The 16,911-nt window shown below is 40.3% G+C and overlaps 1 protein-coding gene across 17 annotated transcripts in view; it reads left to right on the top strand.

The window, feature by feature from the left end:
- The window catches only part of STXBP5 (syntaxin binding protein 5), a 159,707-nt gene that overhangs the window by 14,750 nt on the left and 128,046 nt on the right, over positions 1 to 16,911 (top strand). For all 17 annotated transcript variants that reach the window (XM_084827793.1, XM_084827788.1, XM_084827791.1 and 14 more), the window contains exons 3-4: positions 12,345 to 12,426; positions 13,133 to 13,233. In XM_084827793.1, the coding sequence (XP_084683919.1) occupies positions 12,345 to 12,426; positions 13,133 to 13,233 (183 nt within the window). The remainder of the gene's footprint in view (positions 1 to 12,344; positions 12,427 to 13,132; positions 13,234 to 16,911) is intronic.

A 16,911-nucleotide genomic window follows, 5' to 3' on the forward strand; every position in this document is an offset into this window, starting at 1 on the left:
CTTTCTCTTTTCTTTATGCTGCTTCCGTGCCTTGCAAGCTATTTCTAAAGTAATTTGCTTGTAACTTATTAATGTATTTTCTCCCTCCACACCCCAGTGGACATTTTTTCTGTTAGCAGAAAAGTTTCTTGTAGATTACTGTCTTCCTCTTTACATTGCATGCATTCCCCTTCTGCCTTACTAGTCCAATGCTGCAAAGTTTGTCTGACACACATATTTTGTATTTCATTCAGGTTTTGGGTGCTGTGGAAAGAAAGACAAGGACATGCAAGGGCAAGTAGTAAGCCCCGTTCTGATATGTACAGAGTCAGTCAGATGTCCTGATCAAAGGATATGCTACGGCGTTTTGTGTTCAAAGAGGAAATGAGCTGGAGATGAGAGATCTGTAGCTCTCCTAAGAGCAGTGTTTACACTTCATAGATAACTAGATGAGTTACAGTCCATATGCAGTCAAAGGCAATAACCAAGAAGAAAGAATGAGCTGCATAAAGGCTATTGGCTGAACAAGAAAAATGTGGCCAAACTGAGCTAGTCTTCTGCCCCATATTAGCAGCATGGATAGTGAGAACACCCTGTGAAGATCCTCTGGGGCTTGCCTGCCTCCTCCCATCAGTCCCGTCAGGGTGGCTGCAGGTGGCAACAGCCCCATCTGATGAGTCAGCCATTGCTCCTCTGTGATCCATCCTGACCGCCTTGCTGACTTAGAGCTTTGAGTGGCAAGTAGACACTGAAGGTGAAGATAAGGTGAATACAAAAGGGAGAGAGGTAGGGGAGGAAATGTAAGAAGGTGAGAAAGAGAGTTGGAGAGAGAAATGGGAAAGGTCAGAGGCAAAGCAACCAGAGGGCTTGGAAGAGATGGTGAAGGAGAAAGGAGGCAAATAAGAGAGAGAGAGCACAGAGAGAAGTCAAGAAGAAAGGAGAGAAGAGATTAACAAACCATTCTGCATTCACTTAGTGGCAACCCAGGGGAAGGGAGGCCAGGGCTTTGTGGGAGCATAGTCTTGGTGATCAACCCTCTTTGGAAGAGGAACAAGCAACCCAAACAGAAGAACGATGGGCCTGCTGGGGGAACCCTGACTGTGAATCCCCAAGCCTCTATAGTCAAGAGTGGAGGCAGTGGATGGTGGGAAGAGATCCCCTTCTAGAGGAGAAACACTAAGGCAAGCTTCAGGAAAAGGAGTTAATTGCTTATGGTCTGAGTCAAGGGAGCGAACCCATAAGGGAAGAGCCCCATCCCTTTAGGCATGGAACCTGAAGGGGATCCACTCCCTGATCATGGTAATGTGACCAAGAGATGAACAGGGAGGAAAAGACTACTTACTGAAGGGAGTTGAGGCCAGTGCTGTAACTAGACTGGATCTTACTTTAAAAATTTCTGTTTAAATACACCTTGAGCTCTGTGACTTTTATGGAGCCTATAGACCAAGGTGGGTCTACAGATCAAGGATGTATCCTCCCTAACAACACATATCCTAACAAAAAACCTCAGAACCTTTAGCCAAGGTCTGTAGGGCTATTGATTACTTTCAGATGAGGCTTTTATGGTGCAATTATCCTGCCTCATTTGCAGAATTTTTTGAGTGGTCTAGACAATGTTGTCTTCCATTTGTAACCCTCCTGCACTTACATATTATTTTCTTACCACACAAATCTGTTAAGGAGGAAAAGATGGAATAGATACACAGTACCTTTTGATTGGTAGTCCATCTGAAAGCACCATACATAAATCCAGATGGAAAAAGTAGGTGCCATGTATTGGAACAAAACATGGGCATCCAATTCACACGTCATAGTAAGCCAGAATTGCTAATAATTCTTCCTTATTGTGAATGAGCAAGCATGCTGGTGCACTCTGCTCAATCACTCCCACTTGGCTCCTCCCGCCAGCCAGAACAGCTAAGTAAGCCAGGCAACCTCTATGTGTGACTTATTTAGCATTGCATCCAAACTGGGATCCCTGGCGTTTTGTTCTTGTAACAGGACAAAGGATCACAACCCAGGCCTTGTTTGGAGAGCCAATGTCAGGGATCCTAGTTTTAATGCTACCCTAAACAAACCATGGATGGAGGTTGGCCAGCAGGAGCAGCCAAGCAGGAATGATTGAGCAGTGTGCATGAGAACTCTTGCTTACTTCTTGATAAGCCAGAATTTTCAGCATTTTCCCCCTTGCCATGTACCATTCTCTTCTGGATGGTCCTCCCAACTCTCAGGAACAGAGAGGGGGCATAAAGGGGCTCCTCATGGAAGTTAGGATCATGCCCAAGCAGATGCACAATAACTACACATGTTCTTAACTCCTATTTTTGAGGAAATGAACACCAGTGTATATACTCTAGAAAAGTGCAGTGTAAGGCTCTCTGGGCAAACTAACAATACCCAAAACCTCAATCTAAAAATGGGCAATCTAAATATATTCCTTCACGTGGTTTTGGATTGGGTAGTGCTTTTCTGATTATTTACAGTTTGAAATTCTGTCCATGACAAACCATCTTGACTTATTAATTGTTTTTAGTGACTATACAATGGAAGGCTCTAGGGAGCTTGCAAAACCTTTTAAGCAGTATCCTATTTAGGGCACAATGCTATGCATAGTTAGACAGGAAAGACGTCCTACAGTTCTCAGGATTCCCCAGCCAGCCATGCTGGCTGGCGAATGCTGGGATTTGTTGGGGTTTTTTTTCCCATCTAAGCGTGCATAGGATTGCACCCTTCATGAGTCTAAAGGAAAGAAAAGTCTGAATCAACTATCACTCCCAATTTCTATTTTTTTTATTATATACAAAAGTGATGTACATTTTTTGAGGTTTAACACAGACCTGTGGGTCAGTTTTCCCATAGGTAACTCACAAAGTAAAAGCAAAAGTAGCCATGTCGGCCATAAGAAAAAATCCATATTAGGGTAATCCCTTTATTAGCCTAACTGAAAGGTTACCAAAAATGTGCAAGCTTTCGAGGTTGAGTGAAATAATAGTAGTGGTTGGAGTAACAGAAGAACTGGTACCTAGGAAGTTACTATGTCTTGTTTTGGCTGGTTGCAGTGATGTGACCTATGCACCTGAATTTTGTAAAAGAAAAGAAAACCCCAGAGTGGGCTTTTATGATAAGCTTTTCATTGAGGTAGCTTTGTGCCTTGTTTTTAAGAGCCATCTAATATTGGTATTGATATGATCATGAAATCTGTTTTGCTATACATCTAGATATGTGTAACTTACTGTGCCAATTGAAGTTTCTGATCTCGCTTTTTTCTTTTTGAAAAAAGCCCTTCATAATGTTGCCTTTGAAATATTAGAAGCATTTTGAATCTAGCATTGTATGGAACATGGGAAGAATGCCATGAAATAACTCCAGTAGCCTGTTGGGTGCATGTGGGCTTTGGGATGTATATGAAAGGAGCTTTCTGGATGATGCTCATTGTATATAATATAGAGACAGGAGTCCTGTTCACTTACGTTCTGGAGAAAATTCTCCGCTTTCTATGCGTTTCAGGCTTCTTCACGCCCCTGTCCCAATTTTAGGGGGAAATAATTGTGGTATCTCACTGGCTACTCAGTGTGTCCCAGGAACCAATAGAGACTTTTGGCTGATCAAGGAGATTAGGTTAAAATAAACATATTCCATTCAGGGGGAGTAATAAAGGAGCATGTGTAATAAGTGAACAGAGCTGAAGATGGCAAGAAAAACATCCTTAGCCTAGTGGAGGCTGGTGGCTCCAATTTTGGTGGGGCTGTGAATCCATTCTGGGTTTCAGTCAAAACCAACCAGGACTTTAAAGGAGCTATCCACAGTGCTGAACCATATCCCCCAAATGGGTTCAGTACCTTGGATAGCTCGTTTAGTGTCCTGTCTGGTTCTGACTGAAACCCAGCGTGGATTCACAGCCCCACCAAAATAGGAGCCGCCAGTCTCCACTGCCTTAACCTCATAAAAGACTAAGCCATGCAATTAGTAATATTCATATAATCCTTATTTATTCATTGCAATAAGCTCTTTACTAAATGTGACTTCTATTCCTTTTTTAATGTCCAGCTATAAGAGTGACCAGTTTTTAGGGAAGAGCTAAACATTGTTAATCATCACTGTGCACATGAGACATGATGGCATTACTGTTTGGATGTGCATGTGCTTAATCAAGCATGAAGAACTGCACTTCTTTTAAGGCAGGGGTGTTAAATCTCTTTCAGCTCAAGGGCTGTATTCCATTTTGTAGAAGTTCTTGGGGGATGTATTCCAGTGGTGGGCTGCTAAAGGTAGAAGGGGCAGGGCCAAAAATATCAGCATATTTTAGCTTAAAGCTCTTACTCCCCGTAATTAAGCCTTACGAGAGGAATTTCAATGGGAACTTGGCCAGCCATCCCCCCTCCCTCCTTTCCCTCCTTCTTCCCTTTTTGTTGTGCATTGTGTCTTTTTAAATTGTAAGCCTGTGGGCAGGGACTGTCTTCTTTTACTGATTATTTGTTAACTGCTCTGGGAGCTTTTTTGGCTGAGGAAAGGAGTAAAAATACTCTAAATACATTTTTAAAGAATGAGAATAAAGCTGCACAAAAGCCAGGAAACCCCCAAACAATCAGCAATTGGGGGAAATGGGTGGACCAAAGAAAGGGAGAATCCTGGAGGGTTGGATTGGGGCTGTATATATTATATAACCTTTGAATTTATACTTCATGGATCAGATCTGATGAGAACTTGTATAGATAGTGGTGAAGACTCAAGAAGTCTCTGGTTCAAATCTGATCTCTGCCACAAATTCATTAGGTGGCCTTAAGTCCTCCCCCCCCCTCTCTCTCACACACACACACACACACCAATATAATCATCTTTACAGCAGTGTTATAGGAATAAATAATATGATGTGAAGTATTTTGAACATTCAAAAATATTCTACAAATACTATGTGCTTAATATCTGTTGCTGAAATATTTATATAGAACTATACTGGATGTGTGGTAGTCTGTCATCTTAAGCTGTTATGCATGATAAGTGCTATGAACAATTCACGAATAATTTATAAAGCTAGTATATCGATTTGTGAATTTAAAACTGCTTTTTTATTAGTTGTGCCTTGTTGCTAAGACTCATCAAGGATTTTATAAGTATTTTATGAGAAATAATAATCAAGATGCAGTTAAAAATAAACCCAAATATAAATAGCGCAAAATGAACATGTGAAAATAGACAAGATTGAGAATATACTGCGCATATGAGGAAACTGTAAATGAGAATTTAATCTATAACCAGTGGGACCTGCAACAAAATGTCCAGGTGCCCCTGCCTGCCAGCCAGCCATACTGATTTCCAGGGTACTTCATTCTATTTCTCTTCCAACACCCCCCCCGCCCCACCCCAATGTTCTGTCCCCTTTCCAACGGTCAGTTAGCGTTCAATTCCCACTGAGTATGCTCAGTTATTATTGGACTGTTTTGAGGGGGGTTCTCCCTTAATTCTTCTGTTTGTACTGCTGCAAACCTTGAGGTTCCACCAAGCCTGCTGATGCCTCTCTCTTGTGGGTGGCGCAGTTTTGATTATGTAAGGATCCACACTTGAAGAGAATGAGTTTGATATTAGTATATATTTAATCTAGATGGTATATAGTTTACACCAACCTAATATGACCACCCGTAAGACAAATATATTGTCTAAACTATTGTGACTTGTAAATATTCTTCTGGCTCAGTGATCAAATAGAATGGAGTATATGTACATAAACTGGGATGTGATGTGACTATAGGTATGTGTCATCATAGGTGTTTCCACATATGGTGTTTGTAGCAATATTGGGTATATAGCAGGCAAGACCTGGGGCTGGGGAGGTGGAGTCGCAGTTGTCTATTGTGAGTCTATCACTCTGTCCAGGTGCCCCATCCTGCAGTGTTCCAGTTTCAAGTGTGTGTATCTGAAGGTGGTTGTTTGAGACAGAACAGGTATTTTGTTTGGGTATTTCCTGTTCTGCTACTCAACAGTCTTCCTTCCTGAGCTAGCCAGGGTGGTGTCGGGGTTGGTGTTGGAGTCTCTTTGGCTTGTTGCACTGGGGGACTTCAACATACATGCTGAGGCCATCTTGTCAAGAGTGGCTCAGGACTTCATGGCTTCCATGGCAACCATGGGTCTGTCCCAATTAATATCTGGCCCCACTCATTTAGCAGGGCACACTTTGGATCTGGCTTTCTGTGTAGGGTGAGATGATGGTGATCTCGGGGAGAAGGAACTTTCCATAGTTCTGTTGTCATGGACAGATCACTTACCTGATGGGGTTTAAACTTGAGGGGACTCAGACACTCTGCAAGGGCAGGGGATCAATTAAGATGGTCCACCCCAGGAGACTGATGTATCTATCTGGATGGTTTTCTGATGGCTCTTGGAGATTTTCCTGTCACCTCGGCAGGCAATTCTGTGGAAGCCTTGGTTGATGTCTGGAATGGAGAAATGGCCCGGGCAGTTGACACAATCGCTCCTGAGCATCCTTTCACAGAGTGGAGCCAAATGAGGCCCCTGGTTTTCCAGAGCACTGCAAGGTGAGGAAATGAGGGGGACTAGAGTGATGTTGGCGGAAAACTCAGAACGAGTCTGATCGAGTATGGGCTAAAGCTCATTTGAAAGCGTCTTCTGTGGTCTTGAGGGTGGCGAAGAAACTATACTGCTCTGCCACCATTACATCTGCATAGGGTCACTCAACAGAGCTTTTTCAGGTGGTCAGATGCCTATTACACACTGACCCATAAGAAGAAAAGATGGACCACTTGATAGCTCGTTGTGACCAATTTGCATGACACTTTGCAGGTAAAATCAGTTGTATCCATGCTGACTTGGTGTTATAATTGATACATGTCCAATGGATGTAACTGTGGCCCTTGCTTGTCCAGTTATAATGGATACTTTTCAGTTTGTACAGCCAGAGGATGTGGACCAATTCTGTGCAGAGGTAAGGCCTACTACTTGTGTGCTAGAACTCTTGCTGTTCCTGGCTTATAAAAGCAGCCAGGGGGTGGGGTGGGGAATGGCTGAGTTGGTAAGGGTAGTGGTGAACGCCTCTTTATGGCAAGGTGTGATTTCAGCTTGCCTAAAAGAGGTAGGGTCAGACCTTTGTTTTGTTTGTTTGTTTTTTAAACCCTTCCTGAACCCCACTGTATTGGATTATTTCTGGCTGGTCTCCAATATTCCATTCTTGGGCAAAGTGCTGGAGTGTGTGGTGGCTTCTCAGCTCCAGGGATTTCTGGATGAGGTGGATTATTTAAATCCATTTCCATCTGGCTTCAGACCTAGTTATGGGACTGAGACTGCTTTGGTCACCTTTGTGGACAATTTATGCCAAGAACTGGACAAGGGGGAACATGTCCCTGTTGTTAATGCTGGACCTCTTGGCAGCTTTCAGTACCATTTGGAACATCTGTTTGAGATGGGAGTGGGAGGCACTGTCCTTCTTGGACCGGAGCCACAATCGCTAACACTATGAGTGTTGCACTAGCGTGGTTTATGTTAGTGCAGTGTAACTGTAAGTGGTTGTGCTCCAGAGGTTATTGCCCTTGAGGTGTGTGCATGTGTGTTAACATAAGCATTTTCTGATTAATTTAGTGAAATTGTTTATTTCATTCATAAGCAAGCCCAGAGAATAAAATATTAATATTCTAAAATGTGCACTAGGTACATTTTCCTTTTTAAAATAGTTACTTTGGGGAGGTTTTTGCAGAAATCTTGGGATTTTTCTTCTTTTACAAGTATAGGATGGTTTGCATTAAAGTCATAACTTTCAGCCTACTTTAGCTCAGGCATTATGCTTAAAATGACAAGAATCTTGCCTTAATGTTTTTAATGGAGCGATACAACATCCACTGTTTGCACTGGAATATTGTGCCATTGTTTCTAATGGCAAACTCAGAGAATCATAGCATGAGTAACTAATTGTACTTGTGGCAGGGTATCTTGTAATGGGGTAGCAAAGAAATCCCAAAAGCATTACCATCTAGCTATGTTTGCATCACTTGTTGGTGTTTACTCAGTCCCTGAGATGAGCAATTTGTCCAGAGGCCTAGCTCTACAGTTGATCCAGCCGGCTGCTTTGTGATAATGGGAGATTTTTGCTCAGATGTGTGGAACTATTGCTTAAAAATTGTTCTTGAACATTTAGTTTGGTTATTGCAGTATTACCAGAACGTGTTTTGAGAAGACAAAGGCTGCAGTACTAAGCATGCTTGTTGTAAGTCCCACTGAACAAAATGGAATAGTTGTGGGTAAATATGCTTTGGATTATGGTGAAAAGTGATGTCTGTGCTTTTGAAGTGAAAAATGATGTCTGTACTTTTCTGTGGATAGCAGAAGATATGTGGAGTGCGTTGCACTTTGTCTCTCTCTTCTAGTTCTTAGTAATTGTATATCTGCAGTTGTACGTTACAGAGTGACATTGCATCAGTTAACATTTTGATAATTAAGGCCAGATGCCAGCTGTACACTGCCTCATACTAGAAGTCCAGTTGTCGGCTTCTTCTGCTATTAAAGTTAGGACTGTGCTAAATCATAAAGCTGCTTATGCAAAAGCACTACTGATAATTGTGTATTATTCAGAGCTGAATGAATGCTTTCACACTGAATAATTTAGTAATTTAACTTCCCTTTCTGCTTGAGTTGTAATCACTGAAATATTTCATCAAATATAATATCCAGCTCAGTATTCATTATAGCATATTTTGAGTGTTTGATATTTGAATTTAACCTCACTTTGAACATCTTGAACTGCTTGAGTTCCTGAAAGCAAAAGCATTCTAACGCTACTCAAGGTGCCTTATTATGTACATAATGTAGCACATTGGTGCTAGATAAATGATCAATAGAATAGTCTAGTTGTTATTTTAAAAAGCTTGATATGTACAGTCCAATCCTATGCATGTTCACACGGAAATAAGTCCCGCTGAGTTCAGTAGGTCTTATTACAGTGTAACTGAATACAAGATTGCAGCCTTATTTGTGTATACATTCAAATCTTCAGTTTCTCGCTTGGTATATTTGTACCTGCATAATAAATTGTGGTAATTTAATTGATTAATGCAGTTCTGAAAGATGTGTGTGTGGGGGGGAGAGACACTAAATTAGTACCCTAACCACATCCTCTTAAACATGTCTTGTTGCTTTTGCTAGACTGTATTTATTGTTTTTAAAAAACGATCCCACCCCACATTGAAAAGTTTTACAAATCAGCTAACAAAAAGAATGTTGTTAGTGTAAGTGTGCTTGGGCTAAGGGCATTACTGCAGTAGTGCTCCAACATACTGGGGAGCAAGTTCATTAAGCTCAGGGCTGTACTAGATATGTAGGGTGATTCGTGATTTGGATTTTCCATGCTGTCCTTTAAAAAGCTAATTAATAGCACCATGCTTTCAAGATAAAGAATATTTACAGCATCTGCACCTGTCTTATTCTCTCCATTGCCTCCACCCCCCCCCCCCAACCACTGTGTAACAATATAAGAGAAGTACTGGATTCAGCCTGAGTGGGTTGTGGTTCCTGCGAGGAACCAGGAAGTGGTGGAGGGCAACACCTACTTCTTCTGGCCTGAGGAAAGAAAGGCCACTTCCTGAGAGTGCTCAGCGGAAAGGCTTTGTTTAAATAAAACTTTGTTTGGAAGACGGAGTCTGTGCAAGTCTGTGGAGTACACAAACTTTGGAACACCCTTTGCTCACAGGGTGTTTTCAAAGCTACTATGAGCTTTGGGGAGAACTTAAATAGGGAAATAGATTAAATAGCCTTCTCCAGAGTGCCTTTCCCCCATTCTTGAAAAGAGCCTATGTTGTGCTATTGGATGTACTATTTAGTTTAGTTTTACTTCTTTTTTAAGTGGGAAATCTCAGAACTGGATCATGGGAGATCCTAATAGTGTTGTGTCTAATTTGGTCTTCAGTCAGTACTACTCTCATAGAAACCATGATCACAGAATTTCCAAACATACCTGAAATGCATAATATACCTAACAGTTGCTTCTTGGCAAACTATTAATTCGCTGTAAACTAAAACTGGCATTATGGAGGATGGTGGATTCTGTTCATTGACATCTGTTCATTGCGTCTTGCATCATTTAGCAAATTGTTAAACATCAATTCCTTTATCTTTTCAACATGGTTTATGAACCAGTATGCATTGAAGCCAGTATTTATGCATATTGAAGTAGATTTTAATTTGAAAGGTTAGTTTAGCTATGCTTTCCCTTAATAGTATTTTGAAAGTTTTAAAAAGAGCACCAGCCCTAGTCTGCTGCTGTCTCCTACTCTTGGTAAATGTTACACTGCTTTCCTCAGAACTGAGGAGGAAGCAATTGATTGGCTTGGTGATGTCCACTGCATAAGCCTGACAGTGGAATACAATAAATAATCTGTCATTATCCTTTTAATATGTTAACTTCACTTTGGATGGACTTTACGAGGCCTGCAATTTGAAACTATTATCGCTTTTGTTACCTCAGAGGAAGTTCTGAAGCTAAAACTAGTTCAAAGAAATTGTAGAGATTTAAAGATTTTTGCAGGTAACCTTGAAAGAATCTTTATAACTCTGCTTTGTGTATAATGTGTTTTATTTTTTTAGATGTACAGAAAATGTACAGTATAAATGCAACAAACATATTTTGAAAGCAGATACTTCATACAGCATGTACACTGATTGGATTCAGTGTGCAGGCAAATCTGATGCCTCCCGCATCATGTGGAATGGGTGTCACTGTAATGTGAGCTTCCAAAACAGGGCCAGCCCTACCATGAAGCAAGGCGAATCCCTGGCCTGCCTTGTTCCAAAACGATAAAGCAAGTATTTTATTATTTTGTTTACTATTAGCCTTAGCAGAGTTTGTTTTCTTCTTCTTTTTATAATCCTTCATCAGTTGTAAATATATATTTGTCAGGTCATAATCCTGAAAATAAGTTTTGAGTATTTGCAGGGATGAGAAAATGTTTTTGTGTTGTATATAAATGTGAGACCTTCTTTTCGGCATAATACAATATTATACAAGGTACTTTAAGCAATAAAAAGGTAAAGGTGTCTCCAACCAGTCGTGTCCGACTCTAGGGTGCGGTGCTCATCCCCGTTTCTAGGCTGAAGAGCCAGCACTGTCCGAAGACGCTTCTGTGGTCATGTGGCCGGCATGACTGAACACCGAGGTGCACGGAACGCTGTTACCTTTCCCACCGAGGCGGTACCTATTTATCTACTTACAGTTTCTTGCTTTCGAACTGCTAGGTTGGCAGGAGCTGGGACTGAAGACGGGAGCTCACTCCGTCACGCAGCACTCGGGTCTCGAACTGCTGACCTGCCGACCTTCTGGTCTGCAGTTCAGCATCTTAACCACTAAGCCACCGCAGTCCCTATACTTTAAGCAATAACTCTCCTATTTTCTACCCTTTGAGAACCAAACCAGATGATACATTAAATGTATGTATGCTGTTAGTATATCTTGTTTTTACTTTAAATAAAATTAGTACAAGTTTTTGCTATTTAATTATTGCTGGTAAGGGTACTTCTAATGATATATTTTAAAAAATATTATTTTTGACAGCACATTCATTTTTTATAGTTGATATTTACTGTGCCCAAGAAATATTCAGTTGTGACATTCTACCATTCTATTCAAATATTAGAAAACTATAAAAAAATATTAAGGCTGCATAGGATTTTGCCCTAAAATCATTTTTAAAGCCTCTTTTATACATAGATGGTGGATGTTTTTTTCTGTAATGAGTGTCTGGTAGAAAATGCTTCAGTTAAGGAGTCTGAAATGTAAAAACATTAATTACTGAGACTGTACTTTTCATTGCTGTGCTACTGCTAAGGAAGCCTACATTTAATAGAAATTCTTGTTTTCTTCTGTCATATTTCTTCAGAATATTGGAGTATTTATCTATTTCACTTCATTTTTACTTGGGCTATGACCACTTTTGAAACCTTTAAAATCAATCACCTTGTGATTATTTAACCTTTCACTTTTATATGTGATAAACTATTAATGCCACAGTTGTCCTATGTGAGAATATCAAATTACTATGTATGTACTGAAAATCGGTTGAAAACTGGTGATTTCACCTCACCAAAACCAGTGGTAACAATGAGGCTTACATTTTAAATAGGCTTAATATCAAACTTTCAAGTATGAACTACAATTCAATCCTTAACAAATACGGGGAAACATTCTCTTGAGCTCACAGTTTCATTGTGGGTTCCCTGAAAGTAGCACTAGGTTATAACTGACATTGTAGATGCTGTTATTTAACATAGTAGTGAAAAGAAATGTGTTAAACATAGAAAGCTCTGCATAACTCTTCCTTCTTTCCCATACAAATTCATATGTAGCCAATATTCCTTAATGAAACTAATGCCAGTTTTGGTCGGCCAGGAGTTGAATGCTATTGCCAACATGATAGTGGTGCTGCAGTAATCCAGCTTCAGTTTCTGATCAATGAGGTTGGTAGACTTGTCATCTGTTTTGTGTGGTTCTTCTGACAAATCCCTTGCATACAACTTGTTAAAAGGTAGTTCAGAAATGTCTAAATAAGTAAAAAAAAAAAAAAGTTTAATATGTGTCATTTAGCATATAGAAAGATTGCATGTGTTTAAAGCAGGAGAAGGAAAGTTGTTTAGTGCAAAAGGCTACAGCTAAACCAACAGTGGGATAACGAGTGGCAGGATGATCTATTACTTTTGAAAACAGACAACTGTTTTATGGTGAAAGCTGCATTCAGATTTAATGGCAAAGCCATGTTTTGCTGTTAGGAGCACAAGCAGCTTTGGGCTTACATACTCCCTCTTCCCCATCTGTGCGTGGAGGTTAGAAGCTTCTGTTCTTGATTTGCAGCAAACCATAGTTTGCTGTTTTGTCCAAGACCTCCTTGGGGACCTGGTTTACAGCCTTTGGGTACTGATAGAATCTAATGAGCATAACAGAAAAAAGGATAATGAATCGCTTGCCTTTTAAAAATAATAATGGATAGAGTGCCTTTTTGTGATGCAAAACTGAACTGTATGCAAAATTTTGTAAATGGTATTGAATATGACTCTAATATCTCTTGTGTAACTAGTTCTCTAATACTCCTAAAAATCTTGCAGAAGTCTTAATACCCCACAAATCTCTTCAGGTTCTCTTGACAAAGCTTCCTATTCTCTCTTTAAGGGAGCCCTTGTGAGTGCCTTGGCTGATGATACCTTACACTTATGGAACTTGCGTCAGAAGAGGCCTGCTATACTGCACTCTCTGAAATTTAATAGAGAAAGGTAAGAATTGATGCTTTCATCTTCTACAATGTTCATCAAAATTAGCGGTTTTTGACAGAATACTCTAGGGTGAGGTGTAAATTAGCCCTTCCATGAGCAGAAGGCATCTTCCTTATACAGAAAGGTACCTTTGTGGACCCAATTCACAGTGTAGGTTGTGTAGATTCTTGACCACAGTATTCTGTGGCTTTACTATGAGGCAAACCAAGGCAGCCACCTCAGGCAAAGGATTTGGCAGCACCTTTTTCAGGGCAGCAGATGGTCGGGATCCTTTACACCCCAAGCTCCACCTTTCCACCCAGCTGCCTCCATTTCTGGTTTGTCTGCTGCCTCCCCTCTCTCCTCCATTTACACCTGAGCCTGGATATTGCTTCCTATTGACTCCATATTGAAGAGGTGGGGTTGCACCAGTGGGAAAGAACAAGATGAGAGGAGGAAAACACTAGAAGAAGCAGTGGTGATAGCACTGCTTGTGCCTGTCAGCCTGCTCACTCTTCCCACGTCGTAAGAGGTGCCAGTCCAGCAGAGGGTGGGAACAAATATGAGAGGTGTCTGTTTGTCCATGTGCAAGCAGACACACATGGAATTAGAAAAGACACTGTGCTTTTTTACTTTCTCTCTAGTCCGTTTCTGGATTCGGTGTCTTTTACTTCCCTGCCCCAGTTATTGGGTCTTCCTGGAATTCAGCTTCAAAAGAAAAGCCTTTGCAGTCCACATCCCTTAAAATATATTCCAAATACCTCTCAAACAACCACCTGCTTTCTTCCCAGATCTTTGTCCCATATAGATAATCGAACAGCGAAGTATAGTTGGTAATATACCAATTCATTCTTAATAGTAAGCTTCACAGTAACTGTGTTAGCTTTGTTTTTGTTTAACTTCTGAAGCTGCAATTGTATGTACTGCAAAGTTACTTGAATAACTGAGTAAAATGCATAGGTTCAGGCAGTTAGCCTGCTTTCTCACTGATGTGGCAGGGCTGAAAATGTTTTCATATGCAATCCTATGTAAAAGTGCTTGCCTGGGCAAATGGTATGTTTCTGAGCCTCAGTTTTCCCTAGCTCTGGTTTTTGGCTTTACGCTTGTTTTTTAAAAAGATCCTCATTATTGTAGCTAGACTTCAGTACCTTGTATTCCTTACCTATGAGTACCAGAACCTGAATATATTATGGAAAATAAGGAAGACTATGAAAATTTGTATAACTTACACCAGTCGCAGAACTTAGCTTTACTTGTTGTAGAATTTGGATGTTTTAATAGCAGAGAGTATACATGTTCCTGTACATGGTGTTGTAAGAGGACTCCAAGGAACCCAATATTCTCTTAGGTTGCAACAGAGGTAAATGAATAATTGCGCACTTTCTCCTATTGATATCTCTGCCCAGAGTTGACTAGATTAATTTTAAATTAGCCATGAAAAACACTTATTTCATGGCTTGAAAGCAGACAGTATATGTAATGTAGAATAACCTTTCTAGTTTTGGATATATAGTCTTATAGTCTAACTTCAATTTCATGGTGAAAACTATGTTTTCAGGGTGAAAATATTACTAAGATCAGTAAAGGTTCAAACCTTTATTCCTTGAGAGAATGCTCTTCTATCTTTATCTTCCATAAAAGGGATACGAGTAGACGTTTATGTGGTTGGAGAAGGTGGCTACCATGAAAGCCTTGCAGCTTCTTGTCATTGCCATGGAATGGAACTTGATTACTAGATTTGAACAGAATGACAATTTTATTCCATGCATTCAAACGGAAATATTATTTAACTTATTCCTCCTGAATACTTCAGTGTCCTGAAAAATTAATAAAACTGAGTAACTGTGAACATTTGGGTCTAAAGAAATGTGGGAAAACTGATACAAAGGAAGAATGCTGAAGAAAAAAGATGTGATTATGACCTAGTTTGCAGTACCTTCCATTAGCTAGCATTGTACATTTTTTAAATAAAAGAAACATCATAAATGCTTGACTCTGCATTTTAATAAATCAATTAAAACACCGTTCACTACTTGAACTTCCATAAGTTATTAACATAATGGTTTAATGTTAAATTTAAAACATTAAGTGCAAGTTCTTGTGTATATTAAAGTGTGCTCTATAAAACAATACTTTATTTTCCAAACTAGCTTTTTCTGCTTAATGTAGCTCTTGAAGTCAGTGTAGTTTTCTGGTGCATTTCAATTCCAATATCACACCAAATCATAAGTTGCACTAATGGTTCAGAAAGCACGTTAGGAGCTTCCAAATGTACAGGTAAACCATGATTTCAAGTTGCATGCATGCTTTTCTATCCTATGTGTTTGACAGTCATATTTTTACAGTGCAGAGTCTGCAGAAGCAAAGCAATTGTCCGTAATACTCCATTTCTAGGCAAGGTACTTGAGCATGTGATGGCTTCTCAGCTCTAGGTTTTTCTGGATGATATGGACTATCCATTTCAATATAGCTTTAGGCTGGATTTTCAGATAGGAATGGCCTTGATTACCCTGGTGGATTATCTATGTGGACAACTGGATGGGGGGCGGGGAGTATCTCCCTGTTGGTTTTCATGGACCAGTCAGTGGCTTTCAGTACTAATGGCCATGGTATCTTCTAGACTGTATGCCTGAGACTTAGGGGCATAGTGTTATGGTGGCTCCAGACCTTCCTGGATGGGTAGTTCCAGAAGGTGGTGCTGCGGGACTCCTATTCAACACTTTGGCCATTAACCCATGGGGTCCTCCTGAGTCCATCCTGTACCCATGTTGTTTAGTATCTACATGAAACTGCTGGGAGAGGTCATCTGGAAGTTTGTTGTTGTCATTGTTATCTGGATGACACCCAGTTCTCCTTTCTGTTTTTTTCCAAGCAGGCTATAGAGGTCCTGGATATGGGAAAGCAAATTGAAGCTTAATCCAGATAAGACATAGGCAATCCTGGTCAACAGAGCTGACCCAGGAATAAAGATTAAACCAGTGTTGGGTAGTGTAGTACTACCCACAAACACAGTGGGTTTTTTGTTTTGTTTTTTATTAATTTTTTGTTATAAATACAGGTTCATAGTCTGGAGTTGTTCTTGACCCAGCTTCGACCTTAGACGCTCAGGTATCAGCTATGGCCAGGTGTGCCTTTGCATGTTTAGGCTGTGCACCAACTGTGCCTAGCCCTGGAGATTGCAGATCTGGCCATAGCTGACACAATGCCCTAGTTACATCACGTGTGGATTGCTGCAATGTTCTATAAAAAGTGCTTGAAAACTACAATTGGTTCAGAATGGAGTGGCTGCACTATTAATGGGGGACGTGTATTGGAAACATGTAACTCCTATACTGAAACAACAGCACTGGCTTCCAGTTTGTTTCCTTAAAAAAAAAAGGATCTTCTGTGTCTAAATATCCCAAGAAAAATACTTAGTTGGGATCAGGGAGAGAGCTTTTTCAGAGGGCTAAATTACACACTATGTTAAATATGTAGCGTGCAGCTGACCCTCACTTTTTTTTAACCCTAAGTTTGGGGCCAGTCCAAGTCAGGACCAACATGTCTTGGTTGGGGAGGTTTAAGCCTTCCCACCCAGCTAAATTTATACACCGACCACCACCACTGGTGCAATAGCTAAAAAAGAAAAAAGAAAAATCTCAATTGGAGGGATTTTCTTTTTGTAAGCTTAATTTTTGAGTTAAGCTTATGTTGCACATT

Source organism: Heloderma suspectum, chromosome 1, assembly GCF_057233095.1.
Source record: "Heloderma suspectum isolate Gila_16-S chromosome 1, 16-S_ref, whole genome shotgun sequence".
Lineage (NCBI taxonomy): Eukaryota > Metazoa > Chordata > Lepidosauria > Squamata > Helodermatidae > Heloderma > Heloderma suspectum.